General features: G+C 44.6%; 1 protein-coding gene across 1 annotated transcript in view; it reads left to right on the top strand.

The window, feature by feature from the left end:
* The first annotated feature begins 3,677 nt into the window (after positions 1 to 3,677).
* Positions 3,678 to 16,466, top strand: part of RAB11FIP4 (RAB11 family interacting protein 4) — a 117,171-nt gene continuing 104,382 nt past the window's right edge. Inside the window, exon 1 of the mRNA XM_066332415.1 lies at positions 3,678 to 3,860. Within this exon, the coding sequence (XP_066188512.1) occupies positions 3,717 to 3,860 (144 nt within the window). The 5' untranslated portion in view covers positions 3,678 to 3,716. The remainder of the gene's footprint in view (positions 3,861 to 16,466) is intronic.

Below are 16,466 nucleotides of genomic sequence, written 5' to 3'. Positions count from 1 at the left end.
CCCAAAATTTCTTAAGTTTTGTTCTTGTTGTTTAACTTTCTATAATAAAAAATAGATTAAAGTCAGTGAAAAAAAAATCAAGTTGCTTGCTTCTGTTCCAAACTTAATTAAGCTAGTCGTAAAACTCCATTACCTCTTAAGTAGTATTTTTATGTTCTCAGGGGCAAGGGTGTTATAAACTGATTATTTCTGCTTGTTACCTGTTTGTGACATTTAAAGAGAATGTTCAGCTGCTAAAGCATGTCTATGACATTTTAATCAGAGCAGTCAATGGGAAACAGGATTTGATTCAAAATACAGTAAGACTATGAGAAGACAAATATTCAAGGAGGGCTATATTGTGTGTACTATAAAGAGAAATTGTATTATGAAGCTGTTCTTAGGGGCTGGGTTTCTGGATATTGCTGGAACACAACCAGAATTGTAGATAGGGCCATCAGCCCTGGGGAGTGCCCTCCTTAGACACTGTTTCTGACACCAGATTACAATTTACTATGAGTGGAACTGACATTGATGGAAAAGCATATGATTGTAAAGAAATCCTGCAAATGACAGCCATGGCCTGTGGTATGAAATATTTCCTCTTGAACTATTTATTCTTAGCAGGCAAATACAGTAGCACCACCATTAGTCCTATTTCAAGGTCTAGAAAGAAACTAGAGTGACAGTATGTAAAATATTTATTTCACATAGTTCGTGAGTCAAATGAAGAAGTTACCAAATATCTCTGATGAAACAAGTAGTTACATATACCAGTAAGGAAAAATACAGTGCCAGTGCATGTCCTACCTTGAAAGTGGAGAAGTAAGGGTGAGCAAGGAGCAGTGCCAGCTACACCACTGGAAATAAAAAAAAAACAACCTCCTGGATTCAGCCCTATAAACTTCACCTTGGTAGAGCAGCTTCCCAGCAAGTGGGTGGCACGTGTTTGGTTCACTGTTCTGATTTTAGCCCCCATGGGACACCCCCAGCTTTAAAATCACAGACCTTTACTGACAGCATCTCTCATCCCAATTCTCCCGTGCTCAGTGCTATCAAATCATCTCCCAGCTGTCAGATATTTGCTCGAAATACTCAGCTGTCTGTAATGACAGCTTCTACAACCTCCCCAGCTCTCTTTATCAGCTTCATTCCAGTGCTTGCTGGCACTCACGCTGTGACAGTTCTTGGACTTCAGCACTAATTCCCCAAACCATAGTGTCTAAACCCAAATCTTCTTCCCTTGCATCCACCCCTTCCAAATTAGTGCAAGACTGAAACAGATTTTAATGCTGACAGTTTTGGTTTAAATCCATGTTGCATTATTTAGACCAAGTTCCTTCATCTTCCAGCCGAAGATAAAGGAGAGTCAGTGGAAATGAACTGGATTTCATGAAACTGAGCACAACCCCTCTGAGGTGTGGAAACTCCTCTGCTCATGACAAGCAGGAATAATATTCTTTTTTTTTTTTTTCTCCCTACCACAGTATTTATTGTGACTCCACTTCTGGGTGAGCACAGCTGTCTACCTGCACACAGAGAGGGGAGTCAGAGCAAGGAGTCACTGAGGCAATCTCAGCAAACGAGCTGGCATAGTGACACAGCTGTGCTCTGAGCCTTTGAAGAGGTGGAACTCACTTCAGAGCAGTTAGACTAACAGGAGCTGATTCCACATAGGTGTCTTCCCACAACTCCAAGGGGCACCAACTCACAGATTTTTGAATAGGTGTCCCCAAGGCGTGTGCTGAGCTCAATCCCCATATAACCTGAAGAGTTCAAGGGTCTCAAGATAAAAGCTAAACATCCTCACATTTAAGAAACCTGCTCTAACTAGACAGCTTCAGAGAAGTTTGCTGATCAAATATTCGGCTTCCCTTTTCCCTTTCAAATCTGCTCATAGCTCTTAAGAAATTCATTGCTTCCCAAGGTTCATATCTGATCTCTGCACTTTGATATTTTTTTCCAGACTGGAAAGACCGTTTAGTACATCAGTGAGGGGAAATGAGAACTTTTTTTTTTTCTTTTTTTTTTTTCTTTTTTTTTTTTTTTTTTTTTTTTTTAAAAATAAAGGAAGATCAAAGTGGCAGAGGCTTTGGAATCAGCTCCTTATCTCTCTGAGGGTGGATATGTGGGGAATTGTATTGCTGTCACTGTGTTGTTGATTGACAACTGACTTACAGGCTACAGGGCTGTCAAGCCAGTCTCTTTCCAAACCCTGAATTTGCACATAAAAGGGATGAGAAACTCATGCTCCAAGAAATAAAACTTCCTGAAAACCCACTGGTTTCTACAAAAGAGATAAATTTGAGCAGCTTGCTCTAATCATGGAATTTTCAGGGTTGTTAAGGGTCATATGGACCTCTCACTGCAAGAAGAAAATGAATAGATACTGTCTCGATTCAAAACCTGCTGCACTTACATGGTCATTTTAGTTGGACAGCTTTATCAATCACCTACAGGATGTCACTCAGTGATGGATGGTCACCTGGACTCAGCATCTACAGCAGGAAAGGAGTGCTGGAGAGGCAGCGAGTACCTGAGCCTGACTCAGCCCAAGCTGCACCCATCATGCCTGGTCTGAGGCACAGTGCAGAAACCAGAACCATCCCCAGTCTCTCCTCTGGCAGCTCACGGCTGTGGGCTTCAAAGGCAGTCCAAAACACTCTGGAGAGAAAGAAAAGGGGCAGAGCAGAGAGATCAAATTAAAACCCAGCCATGGAGCACAGCAGCTGCAGGCCGTTTTAATGAGGAATCCTGCAAAGGCAGGGTCATCCTTTCGTTACCCGCTCTGATTAAAGCGAGGGTGGGCAGCGTCAGTGCCCAGCCAAGCCCAGCCACGAGAGGATCCTTCCCATGGCTCTGCCTGCTCGCTTGAGTGCAGCGGAGCGCGGGGAGTTCCCCTTGTCCTGCTTTGCCTTAATTACCCCTAAAAAAACTCTTTATACTCGGCTTTTCCCCTCTAGCCTGGAACCGTTCAGACTTTTTCTAAGGAAAAAGTACTGCAGTGTGATTGGTGTTTTATCTGGGGGGTCGGACTGATTTATGGAGCAGTAAAGGCGCTGCAAACGGGTCCGTGCGCTGCGGCAGAGCCCACGGAATGCCCGGCCGGCCGTGTCCGAGGCTGCTGCTGTTCTCCTGTCCATCCTGCCTCGCTGCCTGCCCGTTCCCTCGCTCCTCGGGCAGTCTCCCTGCCATCGCTGCTGTTCTCACATCCCGTCCCGGTGTCCCCAGTCTCGCTGTATCCAGTCCCGCTGTCCTCCCAGTCTCTGTCCCCCGGGTCCCTCTGTCCCCCGGGTCCCTCTGTCCCTTCAGTCCCTCTGTCCCCCGGGTCCCTCTGTCCCTTCAGTCCCTCTGTCCCCCCTGGTCCCCCTGTCCCCCCGTCCCTCTATTCCCAGCCCCTCTGTCCCCTCGGTCCCCCTGTCCCTCCGGTCCCTCTGTCCCCATCCCGCCCGGCCCCCGGGGCCTCCCAGCTGCTCGCGGCGCCCCCTGGCGGCGGCCGCGCCTCCCTCAGCTCCATCCTCCAGCTCTGCCCTATTGTTCTCCCGCCCGCCGCTCCCTCCCTCCCTCCGCCGGGGCTCGCGTCCTCCCTCCGCTCTCCTCCATCCCTCCCTCCATCCTTTCCTCCTCCTTCTCGCCGTCGCTCCCGCCCCGCTCCCCGGAGCTGATGTCACGCACCCGCTGAAGGCGCGGGCGATCATGGCTGCGGCGGCCGCGGCCGTGCCGCCGGCCTCCAGCTAATGCCCGCGATGGAGCCGGCCAGCCTGCTGCGGTTCCTGCGGAAGCTCAAGGAGGTTTTCGACGTGTGCGATGAGGATGCGGACGGGTTCATCCGCGTGGAGCATTTCGTCGCCCTGGGGCTGCAGTTCGGCCAAGGGGAGGAGGTGAGTGCGGCGACTCCCGGCCCCCGCGCAACTTTCACCTGCTATGTCTGGCCAGACCCGGCCCGGGCCGCCCCGGCGCCCGCCTGTCCTCCCCGCGGCCCCCGTCCCTTCGGGAGCCCCGGGTTCGTGCCTCAGGGCAGCCCGGTCCCGCTCCCTTGGGGGTGGCTCGAGCTCCCTCCCTTCCTGAGGGGTCCCAGAGCCCTCCCCTTGGCGGCCTGGAGCCCCCTTCCCTCAGGGCCATCTGCCACTTTCCCCTTTCCCGTGGAGCCCTCCCCAAAGGCAGTCCGGCTCCCTCCTTCCCCAGGGGGGCCCGGAGCGTCCCCCGGCCCTCGGGGCAGCCCAGACCCTCGGGTACAGGCGCGGTGCCTTTCGAGGGGTGTTTTTATTGTGGGTTTTGTCCGTCCTGGCTGAGCTGAGCTCTCGCCGGCACGGTGGGGCACTCTCCGCGGAGCCAGAGCGGTGCCGGCAGTGTCGGGATAGTCAGGGAAGGACCTGTCCAGGCACCCCGAAACCGCCCAGGGCTGGGCTGGCAGCGAGGGCTCCATCCGTGCCTGCCTCCATCCCTGCCTCCCTCCAGCCCTTCAGTGACACAGCGTAAATCTGGAGTCGCGCCACCGGTCTCGGCAGAGCCGTTGCGTCAGTGGGACCCGAGTAAATCGTGACATCAGTGTGGATGGGAGTGGGATTCGGGCCAGAGGCAGGGAGGGCAACGCCAGGCGCTGGTTGGAAACAGTTCCCTTCAGTGAGTCCATCAAGGGCTGCAGCTCCGGCGAAATGGACCAGCGAGAAACGCTTTCCTAGGAGAACTCTCGGGATGTTGCACTTTACTGTTCAATGCTTCACAGGATGCCAGGGACGAGGAGTGAAGTTGGGACTACGATGAGGTTCAGAAAACCAGTGTCCAACAACCTTTTAAACTACAATAAAACAAATTAATGTGAGGAGCTAATAAAGTGGTGATTTATAGAGGGATGCCAAAGATGCAGCAAAGCCAGAGTGAATTCAAGTAATAATCGTTGGAGCAAATCACTTATTTTTAGCTTGCCACTCATAATGAAACACACCTTGTGCATTAAATCAGGAAATCAGGAGACAGAAGGCTTATTGCTTACAGACAATCACAGGTCTTAAACATTTTCTTAATGAGAAGCTGCAGTTTGTGGTTTTAACAAACGAAATAAGGAGAAATGAGTAACGTAACAAGTTTTATTGATTTGGGGTTTATTGGCCTCTTGTATAATTTTATATATACTAACAGAAGCATTTTTAAGTCCTTACTGCCAGATAAACTGCATCCAAATTGCTTTTTGTCCTACTGTGTTTATTTGGTGGCAGATCTGGCTTTCTCGTGCAGCAGTGAGGAAAACTGACAAAATTTCACTGGCTGTTTTGCAGCAGGATGACACTGATGGTCATAACAATCCTTTCTGGTTTTAGAAATCTTTCAGGTTGCGAGAGTGGAGTGGGTGTTCTGTAAGATGCAAAGGAGGGTTCAGGTGATGATCTGATAAGGTTAAAGTGAATTGGATTATATTAGTTGAAAAATATTTAAATGAAGAGAAAGAGAAAACTGGAAATTTCAGTAAAGACAGAGCTAGAAAAGTACCAGTTGTCAGTGATAATTTCAGGATGGGCTGCCTTGCTGGGCAGACAGAGGAGGAGAGTGCCAGTAGTGAGAAATGCTTGTTTTGTTCACTTGTAACTGGCAGTGTTTGATAAGACATTTGTAAAACTGGGACAGAGAAGTCCTACCTATATATCCTACCTCTTTATCTATCAGTTTTATAATATAACTGGTTCTGGTTTAGTTCCCCATGCCTGGTGTATTTGGTTTTGGACATCCCTTGACTTCAAAGGAGCAGCTGAGTAAATGGGATTGGTAAATCACCCAAACAAGTTTGCTAGTGAAATACAAAATCAATTTTCCAAGTGCAGATTTACTCCAGAACAACCACTGCAGGTGAACTACTCTAGTTTAAAGGCTTGTTAAAAGTGAAGTTTTTGTGTGATGAATCACAGTTGATATCTGGAGATGGTGAGAATCTACTCTCCCAAATAACACAGTGCTTTCAACCTTGGATCTGCTAGAACCTACCAAGTTCTGTGTGGAAGTGCATCTCATGAAATTAAACTGAGGAGACCCTGTTAGGGAGCAGTTCCCTTTAACATATTATAACGTATTTACTGTCAGTGAGAATTAATTATATTTTTGATTATGCTAAACTTCTTGGGCCTCATCCACCTTGGCTCCCTTTATATTCAAAAGAAGTCTTTCCATGGGCATCAGTGAAAGATTAATTTGCCCACATGTGCAATCAAATATAAACAGAATATAATTCTGTTTATAGAGTTCATCTGGCCACAGGAAGGGTCCTGTTTTGTAGCACTGTGTACTGATTAATTCTGATACTTCCCAACAGTAGCCTGGAGTAATTTCTATGAAATGAGGGTGTATCTGTCCCTTCAGTTGTGCCTGAGGGGTACACACAGCTTTCGACCTCTTCTCTACCTTTTCAGAGCCACCACCATCCAAAGTTTGGAGTCTACAAATTATTAATACTAACTTCAGTAGGGTTTGTAGGGCATTTAGCCTTTTCTGGTTTTTTGTTTGTTTGTTTGGGGGGGGGGGTTTTGTTTGTTTGTTTTTCTTTTTCTTTCTGTTTTCTTCTCCTTTCTTGTGTGTGTGTGTGGTGTGTAGTCAACATGCTGAGTTTTATTATTCCTGAAAGATAACAACTCTCTGAAAACTGCCCCAAGGCAAAAACGTTGCAGCAAGGCAGCAGCTTTCCCTTCAAGCAAAGCAGTCTTTACCTGCAGAGTCAAAATAATAAACTTTAATGTTTCTAGTTAACTTTTTTTTTCTATTTTATTTTTAATGGGCTTTTGAAACCTCTGCTTCTAATAAGTTCTAGCAAGTTTGCTTGCAAGCTTTTGCTTTGCCCTGCAAAGCTTGCGGTTCAACTAGAGGGAAAAAGGATTTGGTTGTATTGATTTGGCATAGCCAGGAACAGAATCAGGTCTCTAAATTCCTGAATTTAGAGCAGATCTGGCTGGCTGTCAAGCACTGCTTGCATATACAAACAGTTGTGGAACTCGTGCTTTTAGGCAGTTGGGCATTCTGGCCTCTGTTCATCCCATCTGACTGTGGGCATTTAACTGAGTTGTCTCCATCAATCTTTCTCTGTGGACATGGATGAGCAGCTGAACACTCCGAGGCTGTAACAGGACCAAAGGATGAAATAAGTCTCTCAGAGATGCTTCTTTGTCTCCAGGACAACAGAAATTCCTAGCTGAGACTTTTGCTTCTGTGCTTGGCTCTGACTTCCTCGTGAATGGGGTGTTTGCTGTTTGTGTGGAAATCTGAAGAAAGACAAGAAGGGCTGTTTCCAAAGCGACTTGACTGGATGGCATGTGCTCACTAGCTAAAGAAACACTTCACATAACACTGAGAAATGCCAAGAGTCGCTCACCATCTGGTTCCCTTTTACTGGGGAAAGAGTTGCAGTAGCAGCCAAGTGTCTGGGAGCATTGTGAGTGACATGTTCAGCAAGCCCCAGTTCTGGCAGTGGATTGTGTGACTGTGTATTTCAGGGTAGTGCCAGTTGATGTTTCATTATGCCAGATTCTGCTTAAACTCCACACTCAGTTTTCAGCAACAAGTGGAGTAAGCTGAGCATGTTGACAACTTCCTTCTGAGGCAGTTAAACACCTTTTGCAGGTGTGCAAACCATGCAGGTGCTCACAGAGTCATCTTTGTCATGGTGACATCTGCTCATCACTGCGTCATTGAAGCAGTGTCACAACTGAAAGGGAGCTTCAGCTGCTAATAAAATGTGTAGGGCAATATCAATTATTCACGTGAATGGACAGTAATTCACTTAAAGCCAATGGTTTATTAGTGGTGTAGAACAGAAATAGCTAAAAATGAGTTCACATATTTCTCATGAAAATTTCTGGCCAAAAGGAACTGCTATAGGGAGATGTTTCCTGCTTATTTCAATCATCAGCCCCATTCAGGGCTGAAGGCATCAATCTCAAGTGGTGCCCCAGCAGTAGATTGTACCTGTGGCTGAGTTTAATGGCACTCCTGGTGCTTCATTTTGCCTTGCTGTCAGATGTCTCCCAGGAGCTGAGGTTGTCATACTCCAAAAGCCATTCTGTTGTAACCACTTCAGAAGTAGCTTCTCCTGTAATTTCAGGACTGTGGTGTCACTGCCTCACAATTCAGAGTCTTTCTGAGGAGTCTGGGTGAATTTCAGGCTCCTGGCAGTAGTGTTGCAGCTCAGAGTTGCACCCAGAAATTAAAGGAACCAAAATTCCTGTTGGCGTGCACGATGACAGCGTAGCTCATACTTTCTTAACATGAGCCTGCAGCCATGAGAAGAAGAGACTTTAGCACAGAAACGTTGAAACAAAAGGGTATTATCAAATGATACTGCCATTCTCATAAGGGCATACCTGGATTTAATTATTGAAAGAAAAAATAAGGTATTTGCCTAGACATTAACAAGGATACAAAGAGCAGTCCCACATGACAGTGTTTTCTAGGCAGCAGGAAGGCTGTCATGCATTCAGATTCCTTAAATCTCTATTTGCTAATGACCCAGATGTTTAATATAATTTACAATGACTGGAAAAAAATAGATTTCTGAAGTGGAACAGTGGGGCACTCAGATTAGTCAAAGTACAGCCACTGCAGCCTCCCTAATTCAATACAAACCAGCAGTGAATATGTTTAAAATAGCCTTTTGGTATATTCTGAAACCAAGCATGTATTTCTAAACAGCTGACATAAAGCAAGCCTGGTACTTGGTGTTAATGAAACGTTTGCCAAAGCACTGTGGTGGAGAAAGGAGCTATAGGTTTACTGTGCACTCATGAGTTTGTTATGTAATGTTTGCATTTCAAAAGTAAGAGCTTTGAGGGGTACAGCTAAGAATTGATGCATGTACAGGTCAGAATTGATTGTTGCTGTGTTTTGCAATACAAGTCAGTGATCTGAAACAGTAAATTCTTAATGCCTGAAGGAAAATTTTGATAGCAATTCTTGATATTTAAACGACTGTGTTTTATTGCTACCTCAGTGTTTGTATTTAGCACAGGTACAGTGATATTGTGTTGACTTATCATTAAATGCAAAAGTAAAAAAAGACATGAATGAAGCATAGAAGACATTATAGTATGGAAAGTAGCATATGTAAGTGGTGTGTTAAAACATTCAGCTGCCAGGCAAGGCCAGATATTTTCTATGTAAATGTTTCTCCCTCCATGCTGATTCAGTCCATGCTGTTAAGTTGTAAAATTGATGTTCTTTGTCTGTGATACGCCTGCATGTTCTCCAGAAATTTGCTCTTGCAAATCCTGTGGAGGATTTTGGATTTCTCACATGTATTGATTTTATTCCTCTAATATGATTAAGCTCTGAAAAGCAAATCAAACAAAATTGCTGGAAGGGAGGGTAAGTCTTGGAGGGAGAACAAGGCACTGCCGTCTAGTATTGGTCGGGGTGATCCCCAATACAGAGGGGTTTTTTGCTTTTAAATTGCATTGTTACCTGTAGTTTGGCACATTTGACTCATACTGAGCAGCAGTGCTTTTGTAGCAACGAAGCGGAAACAAATCAAACGCCTTATAATTTTTTTATACTCTGTGCAGTTAACAGTAGAGTCTCCTATTAATTTTATCTGATTTTCACGCTGATATTCACAAGCATTTTAAAATCCTTCATCTGATTTTTGCATCAGACTGTCTGCTCGGGAGTTGTGACAGTTCTTAAAATACGCAGTATTTGGGGACACACGTGATCTCAGGCCTAGATCCTGGCACGGGCTGCTCAGTAAACACCCATCCCTGAACGTGGTTCACTCAGTGCAGGGTGTGATTAAGGACATGAATGATGAAAGAGATCGTCAGACACAATCGCTACTACTCTAACATACGCTGTTTTACAACAGTGTGAGTGTAAACCAGGCACTGTGTGATACCCTTTTACTCGAGATACAATTGAAGGGCCTCACTTGGAGAGAATGCACGTGTTTCTGTAAAGTTCTGTGTGGATTCACATTTTGTGTGCAGTTGAAACCATAAATAGCAGGGCTGCTTCCTAAGCCTTGAATCCATTTCAGTTCTGAAGGATGTTCAGCCTCAGAATGAGAGACAGGACTGAACTGTGGGGTCAAAGCACTGCAAGGGAGACAGGGTCGATGAACAGGGCACAAAATGCAGGCACTGGAAAAATTGCAGTGTACTCCTTCGATTTTAAAGCTGCTTTGGCAGTTTAGTTTGGGTAAAGCATTATGGTTTTAGGGGTTCAAGTGAAAAGCTTAGGAACAGGTGAGACTTTCCTGTTACGATTCCTGAAATTAGAAGGAAAGGTGCTGGAATGGTGTGCTCTGGAAGGCAGAGGATACTGGCCTGCTGAAATGAGGGGTGTTCCAGAACGATCTGTATTTCAGTACTTACATATGTGGTTTTTCAGGTATTCCGTAATATCACACATACATCTGCATGGTCAAACTTGGGTTTTTTTCCCCTTTGGGGGACATTCTGGTGATGTTCCGTCACCTCCAGATGAGCTGACCCTCCCGATGGGATCCAGATGGCTTCTGGAACATGGGATATTATTTTCCAGTGGCACTTTTGTTGTTATGATAAAATATTCAAACAAACGTGCACACAGCTTGGTCCATGTGTTTGCATGGTACTAATAGATTTGAGAAACTGTCCTAAAATATTAGCTTAATAGTAAGTGACTATATGGGCAGTTTTAAACCTGATAAATAGGATGTGTATGTTGGGATATGTTGCTAAGGCCACTTTTCTCAGTGTTTGGAACAGGAGAAACCCGTAGGAGAATTTTTGTTGCACATTTTTTGCAGACTCCTTAATGATTACTTTATTAGTCTGGCACTTTATTTTTGTCTTAAAGAGATAGGAATGTAATTAACTTCACCTTTTGGGGGTTTCTATAAGTATGATATCTTGATGGATTTAATTTGGAGCTAGCTTTATATTGACAAAATTTAAATTGGAATATTCGGCAAACAGCAAGTGAAAATGTTCCAAAACATAAGATTTTGCTTAACACAAAGCATTTTTCTGTTTTCTTCTGAGAAACATGAAAAAGAATAAATGGGTTTGATATCCTTTACTTGGTAAGAAAGCTGAAAAATCAGTTTTTTACCAAGTTATGTATTGAGCGAGTGCAGAGACTTTGTGGATGTTGGAGGAAGGGAAAATATGTTGTTCAGTTCTCTGCCTAATTGGAGTTGTGTTCAGGTTGCAGTTAGCTGGAGCTGTGGGGAAAATAAAGCAACAGGTAAAACAAAACCATGAATAATCCCAAGCCATGTAAGAGACTAGACAATGTAATCTGCAGGAAAAGAAAATCAGTGAGTTTGTGCAGGAAGCAGGAACAGCTTTAAAGTGTGGTACAGGAGAATTTAGGATTATGGTCTGTGAATATTTGTTTGGCTGTGATTCATTTATTGCAGCCAGATATGGGGGAAAGTTGTGAATTTTAGCCTCCAGCATGAAGAGTGAATTGTGTGTTTCATTCCTCAGTTCTCTTTGGGATTGCTTGAAAATAAAAATTGAGGAGTGCTTTGGGACACATCTTCAAAGGAGCTTTGATAATGCCAGTTTTGCTTTTCCTGCTGAGCAATTACAACACATGGAAGTTTCCACTGAGGAAAACTGCATCTTGCCTGCTCACCTGGGAACTGAGTGCCCTTTTCCAAACACAAATTCCTCTACACGGTCAGCTGCATATCACTGGAAAATGCTGTGATATTTGCTTCCAATTAGACAGTCCAATGTGGCTTGTTTAGAGAGAGAATGAAATTGGTTTAGGCAGTCTGCTGTTGACAGCTGTCATTTGGAAAGCTCTAAATTTGAAGGTCAATGGATCTGTAACTGCCAGTGTGACTTTGGTGGTGGCAGATTATGATCTTTATCAATAACCTACCACCTCTCTTGTGTCCTGTAGTCACCTTGACTGATGACTCTGCTGGTACTCTAGAAGATTTCTGGACATCTGTCAGCCAGATTGGAAGCTTTGGCTCTGACCAAGCTCACAGTGCCTTTCCAGTGGGTGAAAAGACAATTTGCTACGTACAGAGAATTTGGCATAAGTCAGGTTACAGTCGTGGTGCAGATGCTGGCAGATACAGATCATTTGTTTCTTGATTTAGATAGTCACCCAGATAACCTCTGGAAAAGGTCAAATATTCACTAATTCCTTGCATTTTGCCAAAGATCATGGCACAGATTGCTTTTTCTGTGTGCGTAGGCCCATGTGATTTCCTTTACTGTATTTTTCTTACACACTTGGCCTGACTACTGCAAATTGCACTTCTTTTCCCAGAAAGAATTTTTTCCCCTGTGGCATTTTAGATATATTTTCAGAAGCCTGACAACCTTGGTGTGTGGAAGCATCCTGGTGGTACTCCTGTCTGGTTCTCCCTGAGTGGGTGGTGGAGGTTGGTGATGCTCTGGATCAGCTGTTTCAATGCACTGAATATTCGGTGCATTGGCACGAGCAGGGCCAAATTGCTGCTCCCAGTCTGCTGCCTGGGGCCACAGAATGGTTTGAGGAGGAGGAGGAGGGCACCAGGCAGCAGGGATGTTTAATGCAGGAGGATCAATGGTGCCTCAAGGGAGGCATCATGAACAGACTGCAATCCCCACTGTCACTCTGCAGCATCACAGCTCGGCCCGGGCACTGCTTTTACTGGAGACTGTTCGAAGTAATACATGATGTTCTGGCCTCACTGTATAATTCTCTGGATTTATTCCTTCCATCTTCAGGAACAGCTTCAGTTCTGGACTCACCATGGCTTGTGCTTTCTGGTGGGTGCTCCTGTGTAAGTGAGGGTGATTGTTAAGCTCTATGTGTTATAGGAAAATAGCACCTGTTTGGAAGGGAAGGGAGCTTTGGAGGGATTGGTCTAAGTGGTCATAAACATAAATTATTTATACATTTCAGGTGAAAAGCTTACTTGATTGAGTTGGTGGGGTGATGTGGCTGTAAACTACCTCTGGGTTTATTGCAGTTGGCTGCTGCAGCAGGTCTTTAGCAAAACATTCTGTTTGGTGGCACTGCTCCTAATTCAGTGCCTGACACTGCTTGCATTTTGTAGATGTTGCACTATTCTGTAGAGCTCCTTCCTTGGATTTGTGGTACAGGGTGAAGAGAGTAGGAGGGTAGACTCCTCCTATAGCAAGAAATTGCTGATGTGTCTATTTTAGGGAAGAAGTGTAAAGAGGCACATATTAAATACCTTTTTTACAGGGGGAAGGTTTGCCATGGATAACAGTTGTGAAACATTAGGTCTGATTTTACACCACACCACATCTGCCACTCCCTGCCCTGTTTTACTTTGTTCTGGAAGGACCACGAGCATCAGGTTCATCTTCCAGACTTCTGGATGGCACAGGATGGCTGAAGAGACACTGGCATTTACTCTTGTTAGCTTCTGGAGATGTTTCCTGAGCCCACAAGGACGCCAGACTGAGCACCCTCTGCAGAGCAAAGGGGTGATTTTGGATTTTGGCGTGTTCTCAGAGTCCTTTGAAGTGCCTGTGAGATGGAACCTCACTGAGCTGGTGCCTCCCTCCCCTTTTCACACCGTGTAACTGCTTTACACAGTGGCTTAGAAGGTTGTGTCATTCACTGAATAACGTGTGCCAGTCACAGAAGATATTTCTTTAATTAACCAAATACTATTTCAACTTTAATTTCTCCTCTTTTTCCCCGTGTTTTCTCTCCCACTCTTACTGCTGATGGAAACTTACCCATTTTACAGTCTGGTAGTCATCACTCCTGTTTAACTTTAGTGAACCTGCTGTCAGTAGCACTGTGTGCCACCACCAGCTCCAGCCAGTGGTTTCCCTAAATCAGTAGGGTGGAAGGATCCCATTGGGAAGGGGGAAGAAGGATGTTCCATTCAAAAGGATTGCAAACACAGGGACAGCAGTGAATGAATGTAAAGAAAATACTGGTGAAGTGCACCCTGTGAAACAGGGCTGTCAGTGTTTGAGAGAGTACCTGTGTGTATCTGAATACCCACATGCAAGAATTGATTTCTAGGAGTAAACTGCCAGCCTGGAATGGAAATGGATTTTAAGACCCAAAGCATGTGCTCAGTGCACACTGTAATTAGATTGTGATTGTAATTTCAGCACAGGACTGAACTTCAACCTTTTAAAAACTCAATCTTTCTTCAGGAGCTTGTGGGGCTATTTATGACACCAGCAATGGACTCGAGGAATATCACAGCTATCAAACGGGGAGGAAACGAGTGGTTGTCAAAAGATTAAATTTTGATGGCATTTTAAATTTTACCCCTACACTGTATTTAATGATTTAGTTCTGCTAAAAGTCAGTGGCTCTAAAATACTCCAGTAATTTTTGAAAATGTGATTTTATTTCCCCAAGTACAGCAGAGACTTAGTAAAATTTTGCTTTGGCCCTAGGAAAAGACTCGGGAGGTGCTAGACACAATAACACATTGCTCTCCACAGAGCAATTTTCCCCTCTGTCAGAGCTGGCTGCTGTGCTTTCTGCTATTAATGAGGGAGTTATAGTTCTCTTTAGGAGAGGTTTCCATGTTATCTGCTGCTTGGCATTCAGAGACTCTTACTAAAGAGCTGATGTGATTCCCATGAAGATTTTGTGTGCTGTCTGTTAAATGGGTCACTCCATGCCAGATAACATGAGCAATGTCTGCACCATTTCTTGGAACCAGCAAGGAAAGCAGGCTCAGTACAGGCTGTGTGTCAGCACTGCTTAAAGGGAAAACCCCACACGGTTTTAAAATATTCATCTTTGCTCAACTAATATTACCAAAATAGAATAATAAAATAGGCTGGAGGTTTTTGATGCTGGATTAATAGATGTAGGTCACAGACTGTAAATGGATGTGACTCAGCTGTGAGAATAAATAATTTCACTTGACTGTGGCATGAATTTACACTTTCAAAGCTTTTAATAGGTAATGAATATTCAGGGTCTACCACATGGTAGGAGATCTGAAACAAAGGTTTCAGTTCCAGGAGCCTTAGCTCTCAGTCAGCACGTGTTACAAAAAGAGTGTCTTGGAATGGTAGAGAGCAGTGCTGCTCTCACACATCCGTTTTTTTCTCTCTGCTGTTGTTAATAGGAATGCAACAGTGTGGTACACCAAATGTGCAACTGGTGGCTTTAGAAGACAGGTTTTACCATGCTATATAGATGCTCAGAGCTTGTTGTCCTGTCAGATGGAGCTGAACAGATGTTAGAGGGGGATTTGAAATCTCCCAGTAGCTTGCAGAGCAGTCTGGGAGCAGTTGCTCACCCCAGCCCTGTAGGCAGGGAGGCAGCACCAGGCTCTGTTTTAATTTAGGGTAAAAGGCTCAAATCTGTGCAGTGACAGGAGGTTTGTTTGATGGAGCACTTACTAACTAAGTTCATGCACTTATTAACTAAGAGGGTGGTTCTGCTGGCTTCTTCTGGACCAATGCAAGGTTTGAGATGGTAAAAACCTGTTTCAGTGAGAGTCATGACATTGATTTGCACTGTAGAGCCCGTGGTCATGCAGGAACAGAAATGCATGACTTTCCAGGCCCTTTTGAGCAACTCAGCATCCTTCAATAATTCCTATTTTCTTAGTTTTTAAAATACTATTCACAAGAGTGGTGGGGAAGGGGAATAAAGTTGCTGGTGCAAAGTTACCCAAGTTAAGAATAGGCTACAACCTGACTATGAAGTGTTTTAAGTTCGATTTTTTTGCTTGCAACAGGGATTTCTTGTCAGAGCTCTCTGTGGAATTAATTTGAAAATCCGAGTTCAAGGTAGCTGGATGAGAAAAAAGATTTTGGCAGGTTGAAAATCTTTAATCAAAAAGGGTTTATACAGCACCTCAGCCTCCTGGACACAGCTTCACACTGCTTTGCATGTGCCAAGACTGAATCACAGCTGATGACAAAGCGGGAGAGGTGACAGGGCTGATCTGGAATGTGTCTGGTTTAGGTGCAGTGTAGATTAACCTGCCACAGGAACTTTGTGTATGGGCAGCCCTGGGGATGGTCAACACTTCCTGAAGTGGGGAAAAAGGGAGGAGCACATTTGTTACCAAAGCTGAGCTTATGATCCATGTGCAACCAGGGCCTTCTGGTGTTCCACTGATATTGCAGCATGCACTTCCAGAGTTTGTGATGCTGACAAGCTTGAGAAGCTTCTCTCCTTCTGCTGAAAATCCATCAATTCAAAGTAAACCAAACAAAAGGTGTTAGGTTTCTGAAAGGCAGGGGAAGATCTTAAAAACAGCATTTGTTGCAAGGAAGTCTGTTATAATCTTCACAGCTTCTCCTCTGCCTGAGTGTAGGCAGTGCTGATGGATAGCCTGAAACGTGACAGGATTTATACCATTGGTGAAGGTAATGAAGGAGAGGAAAAACCAGGCCTCAGCTGTGCCAAGCACTGAGATGGGTGCTCCCAGGGATGTTAGTAGGGTTTGTGTGTGTGAAGATAAAAGCATTGATGGTTTCTGTTGAACAGGAGTGGCGTTGAGTAAAAGGCTCAAACTGAATGCATATAGCTGTGATTTGTTGAACTTAAACCATATT

The sequence above is a fragment of the Sylvia atricapilla genome, chromosome 18 (assembly GCF_009819655.1).
Source record: "Sylvia atricapilla isolate bSylAtr1 chromosome 18, bSylAtr1.pri, whole genome shotgun sequence".
In the NCBI taxonomy this organism is placed as follows: Eukaryota; Metazoa; Chordata; class Aves; order Passeriformes; family Sylviidae; genus Sylvia; species Sylvia atricapilla.
The sequence above is the reverse complement of the archived record's forward strand: the minus strand, read 5'-3'. Positions and strand labels throughout refer to the sequence as shown.